The 9549-nt window shown below is 40.2% G+C and overlaps 1 protein-coding gene across 1 annotated transcript; it reads right to left on the bottom strand.

Moving 5' to 3' along the window:
* Positions 1 to 4748: 4748 nt before the first annotated feature.
* Positions 4749 to 9295, bottom strand: LOC145092909 (auxin response factor 8-like). The gene is made up of 14 exons (XM_079030906.1): positions 8721 to 9295; positions 8372 to 8484; positions 8162 to 8260; positions 8001 to 8057; positions 7759 to 7914; positions 7588 to 7672; positions 7372 to 7462; positions 7097 to 7261; positions 6909 to 7031; positions 6708 to 6783; positions 6490 to 6637; positions 5535 to 6403; positions 5262 to 5452; positions 4749 to 5186 (listed from the first exon to the last, which is right to left on the bottom strand). Exons 1-14 carry the CDS (start codon positions 8761 to 8763, stop codon positions 5006 to 5008), a joined length of 2397 nt encoding a protein of 798 aa, XP_078887032.1. The 5' UTR covers positions 8764 to 9295; the 3' UTR covers positions 4749 to 5005.
* Positions 9296 to 9549: the final 254 nt, after the last annotated feature.

Below are 9549 nucleotides of genomic sequence, written 5' to 3'. Positions count from 1 at the left end.
GGCATATCCCTTGACGAATTTCCGGTAGTACCCGGTGAGCCCCAAGAAGCCCCGTAATTCTTTGATGTTTCGAGGAGTGGGCCAATCCATCATGGCTTAAATCTTTGATGCCTCAGCTGAGACTCCTTCTACCGACACCTCATGCCCCAAATATGACACCTTTGCCCTTCCGAAATCACATTTTTTAAAGTTCACATACAGTTGGTGCTCCCGAAGCTTTTCTAAGGTTGTCTTCACATGGTCATAATGACTGATTTCATCCCTGCTGTAGATCAAGATATCGTCAAAGAAAACCAGAATGAATTTTCTTAAGAATGGCCGAAAGACTTCGTTCATCAAAGCTTGGAATGTGGCAGGGGCGTTGGTAAGCCCAAATGGCATCACGCGGAATTCAAAATGACCATCATGGGTTCGGAACGTGGTCTTGGGAATGTCTTCCCCCAGGACACGAATTTGGTGATAACCCGAACGTAGATCCAATTTGCTAAACACCTTAGATCCGTGCAACTCGTCCAATAGCTCGTCTATTACGGGAATAAGGTACTTGTCCGGAACAGTTGCTCTATTGAGAGCCCTGTAATCTACACAAAATCTCCAAGAGCCATTCTTCTTTTTAACCAAAATAACTGGGCTGGAGTAGGGGCTACTGCTGGGTTGTATGATTTCTAATGCTAACATCTCCTTAATCATCCTCTCAATTTCATTTTTTTGGAAGTGTGGGTAACGGTAGGGCCTCACACTTACATGAGATGTTCCTTCCTTCAGAATAATCTGGTGTTCCTGCAGCCTTTGAGGTGGAAGCCCTTTAGGTTCTTGGAAGACGTCTTTAAATTCCTAGATGAGTTCTTTTAAAAATTCTGGGGCCTCTACCTCCTTCGGTTCTCCTAACTCAGATTGATTCAGCTCAATTAGCACCCCTCTTTTTTCTCTCTTTAATTCCCTTGACATTGCCTTCAGAGAGACTAGGGATTTTCCCAAAGATAGGTCCCCTTTGAGGCAAATTGATTCTCCCCCAACTTCAAAATCCATCGTCTGATTCTTCCAGTTGGTTTGGGTCGTACCTAGGGTTTCCAACCATTTCACCCCTAGAATGATGTCTGAACTACCCAATCGCAGCGGAAGGAATTCCTCCACAATATCAATTCCATCGAGTGGTAGTAAGATTCCCCTGCATATTCCCTTTCCAGCCTCCTTGTCTCCTGTTCCCATCTGTACCCCATACGGTTCTGTATCGCTGATCGGTAGTCCCAACTAAGACACCAGAGCCGACGAGATGAAATTGTGGGTGACCCCTGGATCTATTAAGGTTACTACGGGTTGGCCCCAAACTTGGCCCTTCAATTTCATGGTTTTAGGGGAAGAAAGTCCAGCAACAGAACTTAACGAGACTTCAATTACAGGTTCCACCTCTACCAGATCAAGGGTGGTCGGAATTTTACCTGTATCGTCGAGCTCCCGTTCGTCCTCCTCTCTTAAGGGTTCGTCTTCATCCACCAATACCACGTTAATCTGTGTCTTGCAGATATGCCCCTTATTCCATTTATCATCGCACTTGTAACAGAGACCCTTCGCCCTTTTCTCACTGATCTGCGTTGCCGTGAGGTAGCGGTCTTCGAAGTTACGATTTCGCTGGAATGATGCATCTGAGCGAGGCCAGGTTCCACTGTTGACTCCTTTGCTTTGTCGTAGTGTCACCGGGTGTGGGTTATTAGGGATTCGGGTAACTAGAGATCCGAATCCACTTTGTATTAGGGCCCTATTTTTCTCCTCAATTTGTAGGGCTAAGTCTATGGCACGACCCATATCACGGGGATCCCACATTCGCAACTTAGTCTTGATGTGGGGTTTCAACCCGTCCAAGAAATTTCCCAGGGCAACTCGCTCCGTCACCTCATCTAGCGGCGCGGATAACTCGATGAATCGCTTCACATATTCCTCGGCGGTTCCCGTCTGTTCCACAGCCGACCATTGCTCATACAAATCGCCGCCATGAATGGGTCGAAAGCGGTGGAGAAATACCTCCTTCATCTCCTCCCAAGTGTTGATCGCCTTCTGTCTGTTGGCCCAACGGAACCACGCTAGTGCATCCCCACTGAGAGCTAGAATCGCTGCTTCAATCTTTTCTTCGTCCAAGAGCTGGTAAATGGCGAAATACCGGTCTGCCTGTAGTATCCACCCGTCTGGGTCATTGCCATCGAATGTCGGCATGTCAATCTTCCGATGCCTATACTCATATCGACCTCCCATTCTTCCTCCGTCATTCTGCTGGAGGGATCCAAAATGATTCCATCTGCACCACCGGGGTTTTGGCCACCATGCCCTGAACCGCTAGAACCTGATCCGCCATGGCCAGACCCACCAGGGCCAAATCCTATCACCACAGAGCTTACAATACCCTTGTTCTTGCTTATTGGGTTCCCAGCCGGAATTGAGTTACCAGCTTGAGGAAAGGTCGTCGTTCCTCTTCCTGTTCCAGCCATGAGATCCAAACGTTCCAGCACCTTCTTCATGGTTGCATTAGACTCCTCTTGTTTTTGAGTTATCTCCTCCTGGCCCTGCAGGATAGTGTCCATCCTTGCCTTCATTTCTTGAATGTCCCCATTATGAGACTGAAGTTGGATCTGTATTACCCCCACTTGATCTTCCAGCTTCTTCACAGCTGCTCCTTCCTTAGATGCACCTCCCATTGGATAGAACGGCTCTGATACCAAATGATAGCTCCTTTACTACTCCTGAACCAATTAAGTGAGAAAAACTCCCAAAACAAATCAATGGAATAGTGACAAATGAATGAAAACTCTGAATGTTCAAATAGATAGCCCCATATTCGAGAGAGGGGAATTCTCCATGTTCTAGAAGAACTTTTACAGTGATTTTCTAGATACCCCAAAAGGAACAAAGGACCACCTATAAATAACCACTAACAGAGGAAACAAACAAAAGATCCTTCATGACAAAAGGATATTGCTCCCCCATTCAAAAAGCTAAACGCACAGAGATAATGGCACGAACAACTAACTAATAAAAGTAAAAGACAGAATTACCCTCCTGCTCCCCACTACAAACAAAAATCATTTCTTTGGGATATTCTTCTGTTTGTTCCTTTGGTAAACTTTCAAGGGTTGGGTGTTATCAGATTCGTTGCATAGATCAACTTCAATCTGTGAAGCAATCCTATAGCATTTTGCAACACGAATTGGATGAATGTCAGGTTTCAACCATACTGAACAACTACAATTGATAAAAGCCATATCCATGTTACATCATGTAGAACAAAAGACCAATAAATAAAACTCCTAATAAACAATTACAAGTAAAAGAAATCATGAAAAAAATAAAGAAATCACTTTATCTTCTTCTTCCTTACAACTCTAATCTATGTAAATATTACATCTCAATTTCATAATTTTAGCATATAAAAAGACAATGTCATGATTTTAGCATATAAAAAGACAATTTCATCAAATGTAAAGCAGATAAACAAACAATTTCAGCAAGAAATACTACTAACGACATCGTTACTATCAACATATCCTCCCAACCTTACAACCAATTCCAATCTACAACCATGTTGCATGTTATGATCCTCCACTGATCAAAAGTTGTTGATGCCATGGAATACTTTCTTTCTCTTGAAATTTTATATCTAGTCCAAATAATAATGGACTTCCAAGCATCACACTTTTCATTGGATTCAATTCCTGGAGTTGAAACTGGATATTCAGAAAAAAAAAAATAGCAACAGAAGGAGAGAGCAATTGATTTCAAATATTCAAGGCAATTGATAACTATACACATCTGATTTCAATTAAAAGAAAAGAGTAGCACAACTTGATTTCAGAAAAAAATAGCAAGAGAAGAAGGGAGCAATTGATTTCAGAATTTCAAGGCAATTGATAATTGTACACATCTGATTTCAGTTAAAAGAAAAAAGAAAAAATGAAGCAACACATCTGATTACATAGTGAAAGAGAATTAAGAGATTACATAGCCAGATAAATAGAGAAACCGAAGAATTTACCTGCAGAAATCATTGGAGGTTAAGGCAATGTCGTTGTAGAGCAGGTATCGGAGAGGATGCCGGAAACGAAACTGGATGCGGAGAAGACGCCGGCGGAGGACGATGATGGCAGAGTGGCAGAGTTATCGAAGTCAATTCCGGAGGGAAGGAGCAGACGACTGTAGATAAGAGAGGTAAGAGAAGGGGTGGGATGGAGGAGAAGGAGCAATCTTGTCGAAGCCAAGCGTTGGAAGTCATGGTGGGAGTCAATTTCAGGGAGGTCGACGACGGAGGAGGTGATTGGTGCTCGACATCGTCACAGATAAGAGAGTCGAAGACATAAGAGAGGATCTGAAGGGGGTGTGTTGTTTTGGAGGCGGGCATACCAGCGAGGGTAAAAGAGGGAAAAACGTGTGCTTTTTATTTTTCAGATACAAGCCAAAGTCTGAAAGTTTAAAGGCTTCTTAAAGTTTAAGAGGTTTTAATTCATAGCCTACCAAACACTCTTAATCTGAATAATTAAGAGGTTGCCTCTTAATTTGTCAATTAAGAGGCTACCAAACAGCCCTTAGTCCGCTGTTTGAACCTTCCTTCTCCTCACTCAAACCCTAAAAAGGTTAAATTCAAGAACAAAATTTATATCTCCGTTGCCACCTTTTGTCAATAATATTTTACTTAAACAAAATTATCTTCCAACGTTTTGCTAAGCTAACAAATGATGAATACAATTCCAAAAAATAGAAGGAAAGAAAACAGAAATAGAGCACACGATCGATAAATGTATGGTCAAATTACAATTCCACAATAGTCAACCACTCATAATAAGTCAAAGATTGTGTTCTAAACTTGGAATTATTACCACAAGTATTCATCCACATCCACAGAGAGCGAGCTAACACAATACCCTACTAAACGCATCAAATCAAAACAGACCAAAACAAGCCAAAAAAAAAAAAAAGAAACTCGCTCCGTTTCTTTTTTTTTTTTTTTTTTTTTCCTTTTTGATCAAAAATCAAGTGACCCGGACCCCATCGATGGAGGAAGTCCCGAAAGAGACAGATGGTCTCTGTGGATTCTTTCACCCGAGTTTTGGCCTCCTCCTAAAGATTCCACTTCTTGCTTCCCGAGTTGTTGCACATCCTCAGGAGATAGTATCTTGATATACCAGACACTATTTACAAATGCCCTGTTGCATCCACCATACACACACATATTTCAATAAATCTTCAACTAACTTTCAATAAACAAAGCGACTACTTACTCCCAAGGGTCGTCTCCAAGGAGAAGAACATCATTCTCCCTGTCAACGAATACAAGCTGCCAGCCTGATCTTTGAGGGTCTTCAAGCAAACCCTCGATCCCAAACATTTCACCCAATTCCTCACGCAGCTCATGGTAGCTGTTGAATCGGCTCATGTCCAATGACCTCCCTACACACCCCGATTTATAAACCTACAAAACACACACACACCAAACATTTCACTTCCCCCAAATCCATCTACGTCTTTACTCTTTACAAAATTAGCAATGATACCTTCACAAATGTCCGGTTGCGATTAGGGGTAGTTTGGTCGATTTGTCCTCCTCCTCCTCCTGTAGGTGTTAACAACTCGGAAGAGTCTTGCATGTAGTAAGGCATTGTGGACAAATCGGTGGTGTCGATTGTTGGAAGTAGAAGCCCGGATGAATCGATGTTAATTTGATTAAATAAATTCTGATTTTGTGTCGCATCCAAACTTGAAGATTCCTGATCAATGGAATTCGAACTACCTCCATCTTTCCCTTGAAAGGGTGAAGTCGAACAAGTGTTGACTTGTGGTTGACCAAATTTCGATACCCACGATTGTGTTTGACTTTGACCTTGACCGGTTCTTGAAAAATTTGGATCGGATCCCAACATGGTAGGAGGAGGGGCAATATTGGAAGTGAATTTGGGATCCATGAAGTCTGTCTTTGGAAACGAAGGAGAGGGAATACTCGATTGCATCATGTTGTACGTCTCCGTGTATGGATTTTGCTGATGTTGTTGACTCTCTTGGTTCTGAGTTGACCGTGTTAAATTCTCCAACATTTGACCATGACTATGAAGAAATGACGGATCTACCCTTTGCTGTGGGATGACTGACATTGACTGGTGAGTTGAATGTTGAAGGTATTGAACAGGTTGTTGAAATTGTAAGAGTTGTTGTTTCAAAGCATCGCCACTTCCTACACCCTGTAACCCTGCTGCTAATGCAGCTTGATACTGGTGGTTGAGGTTAGTTTGGAGAAATGACGGATCTACCCTTTGTTGCATCCATGGAAACATTCCACCAGATTGGAAGTTTAGAGAATTAAGTGCTTGCTCACCGGTTTCCCCTCTCAACCATGCCATTCCATTGACTGCATCATCTCTGCTGTCTCCTGAAATAAATAATTTCAAATTGAATATAAAAAAAGATTTGGAATTGGAAAATTTGGAATTGAAAGAAAGATTGATAGTTTCATACCTTGAAAAGATGAAGCTCCAGGGTACCATGGTCTTTTCAACCGAAGAGGAAACAAAGATGGATACATGGGAAAAGTTGTTAATGGTTCTATTTCCCATAATGATACACGTGGCTGCCTTTCCCCTGCTGTTGATTCATCCCAACCAACCTATAAAAAAAAAAAATAACGGTTGAATGGAATGGAATGGAATAAGAAAGGTAATGGAATCAGTAATTACCTTGACAGATCGCCAATGAGAATTGGGCCAACGAGTAGGATCTAAATCACCAATGCCAGTAATTGTCCCCATGTATCTGTATTATTATATTTATACAAATCATTCCCATGAAACAACAACATAGTACAAAACAAACATAAAGATTTGATTTTCATATGTTGTTGTGTAGAAACTAGAAAATTGGGAAAGAAATAAGAATACCTGCGGACACTTGATTCTTCAGTTTCAAACAGCATACGAAAACGCATCCCAACAGAAACACGCGTATGATACACAGCTTTCACATATTTCGAAAGGGGAATCACAAATTCCGAAGGACTAGCCCTGAATGGAATTGGAAAGTCAAAAACCAAAACAAAATACTAAATCATAAATTATTTATATTCCACCTTGGATTGTAGAAGATTGTGAAGCAACTGTTGGTTGCAGCTGCATGAGCTGCAGCTGCAAGAAGACCAATATGCATACTGTCACTTGATAGAACAGATGATGGCATCACAGTTTGTGGGCGACTTGCTCTCCTGATTCCCAAAAGAAGCTGATTTTTCTCATTCCTAATTTTCATATCAACAGTAAAAGTCAAATAGTCAATTACTCGATTACTCGATTACTCAATTGCAATATCAAATTGAAAAATTGACAAATTGATAAATTGATAAATTACCAGATGAAAAGAACAGAATCTCCTGCAACGAGTCTTTTTGCACTGACAAACACACTCCACCCTGTAGTGAGAAGATGGCGTTTCGGCTGCCCTGAATGTGAAGGAGAAGAAAACATGTAATGATTCAAGATTCAAGAATGAGAGTGAGAATCTTTACATTTTTTGTAATATTTTGCTTTATATAAATGAGAAGGGATCCAGATATCCAATACCTACCCCTGAAAATGTGTCTGAACTTCCATTCAACATCATGGAGATCTCTTGCAATAAGTTCTTGAGCAGGTGGTTGTTGAGAGAAATCCTGAAGGAAGAAAAAAAGAAGATGATTTAATTAATCAAGAAAAATGTGTAAGTTTTAAGGTTAAAATAGAAGGAATAGAATAATACAAGTGGAGGGAAAACTTTTTCAGCAGCACGTCTAGGAACAGAGAAGCCACCATGGGTGCTTGTGTCACTAGCTGTTAATGTCTTGCAGAAGTAATTAGTTGGTTGTCTACTTGGAATACCCAACTCAACAGGAAGAAATGTATCCTTCTGCTCTTGCTGACATCATATTACACAACAAAAAGAAATAACTTTTTTAATCCTCCAAATGGCGAATACATCAACATTGGTAATTTTTTACTTACGGGTGTCAATGGCTGCAATGTCATTTGAGCATACACTTCATCTGTCTCAACATCTGCCTGAAATTGCAACATGATAAGTCTTTCTTTGACCTCTAAGTTATATAAACAAGAAGTTAAGACCATATATATTTGAGGATATGAAATTATGAATGAAAACACACATGCATTGTGACATTGTGGAGTTGGCAGATCAATTGAGGAGGAAGGCTTGGGTAGTTGGGAATGTGAGAATCGATTTCTTTATTTGTAGTTGCAGCAACCTGGTTTTCATTTTCAAGTAGATAGATTATAAGTAATTGGTCATCAAAATTAAGTAAATATATGCACAATTTGGGTGAATAAGAAGCATATAAGAAGGAAGAAGTAAGAACCTGTTCACTATGACCCTGAGGGAAATAAATTACACGGGAGCCTACTGTCGGTAGGGAAACAAGCGGGCCTGCACAAGCATGCCATAGCTCCGAATTCAAGCTTTTCTTTTCTCCTTCAATAAGCAATAAGAAACAATCAATAAATTAATCCCCATAGACACAACTTTAGGTTAAAATACTTGATTAATCAAGAGTATACCACACGGACATTAATGTATACAATATATATACACGTACGTAAGAAGAATCCAAGAAAAGGACACTTACAGACATGTAAAGTCAAAAACAAAAACAAATGAGTTGGAAGGAGATAGATAGATATAGATATAGATATGATATATATATATACCTTCTTGAGGCTGCTGACCAGACCCTGATGTTGAAAGCTTCATATTATTTTATCTAAATCTTAACTTATTATATAAATATGTGTATTACTATTAATTAACTAATTTCATAAGCATGAGCTAAACGAATCCTCAGTGCAGCAGCTTCTCGGGGCTTAACGATCGTCGAATCCTAAACCCCTAAAAACTGCTGAATCAACATTCACTCCTTTTAATTATCAGCTCAATCGCTTCCTCCAAAGTCTAAAACACCTAACCTTCACATGCATTATTCCAAAGCTAAAAATCCCCCCTCCCATAGCTAAAAAGCAAAACCCTAACTAACCGAGCTCAGAAAACCAGTGGTTGTTCTGAAACATCGCCATGAGTGAACTTTTGTCCCCGATCGCTATCGAAAAAGTTGAAAAAAATAGTGAAAAGAAAGGAGAGAGAGTGGAGCATGGAAGGGGTTATATAGGGGGTGGATATTGGATCCCGATCCGACCGACCATAGTCGACCTGAAGCAGAGAGTAGAGTAGAGAGAAGTGGAAGTGATAATGGAGGAAAAATGGATCAGAAGCGTAGGGAAATCCGTACCTGGAGATGAAGACCGTCGATTATAGAGGAGTGAGATGACAGGAGGCATGTGCCACCATCCTTCAGTGGTCGTTGTCAGAGTACGGACCTTCCGATTATAAAATTAAATAAATTCCTATTTTCCATAAATTTAAATAAAAAAGATAAAGAGTATATAATCATTTTATTTAATTTTTTTAATATTGCTCTTTATGGCAAACCTATTTTGTAGGCCTATTGCAAATCATTTTTAATTTTTAATTTATAATATAATT

The sequence above is a fragment of the Lactuca serriola genome, chromosome 3 (genome assembly GCF_051521515.1).
Source record: "Lactuca serriola cultivar US96UC23 chromosome 3, Lser_US96UC23_V15, whole genome shotgun sequence".
In the NCBI taxonomy this organism is placed as follows: Eukaryota; Viridiplantae; Streptophyta; class Magnoliopsida; order Asterales; family Asteraceae; genus Lactuca; species Lactuca serriola.
Note: the sequence above shows the minus strand (reverse complement) of the source record. Positions and strands in the feature narration are given on the sequence as shown.

Coding starts and splice junctions, on each gene's coding strand:
- LOC145092909 (XM_079030906.1), bottom strand. CDS start 8,763: ATGAAGCTTTCAACATCAGGGTCTGGTCAGCAGCCTCAAGAAG. Junction 8,058..8,161: donor TCCACAATGTCACAATGCAT/GTGTGTTTTCAT, acceptor TTGCAATTTCAG/GCAGATGTTGAGACAGATGA. Junction 5,453..5,534: donor GCAACCGGACATTTGTGAAG/GTATCATTGCTA, acceptor TGTGTTTTGTAG/GTTTATAAATCGGGGTGTGT.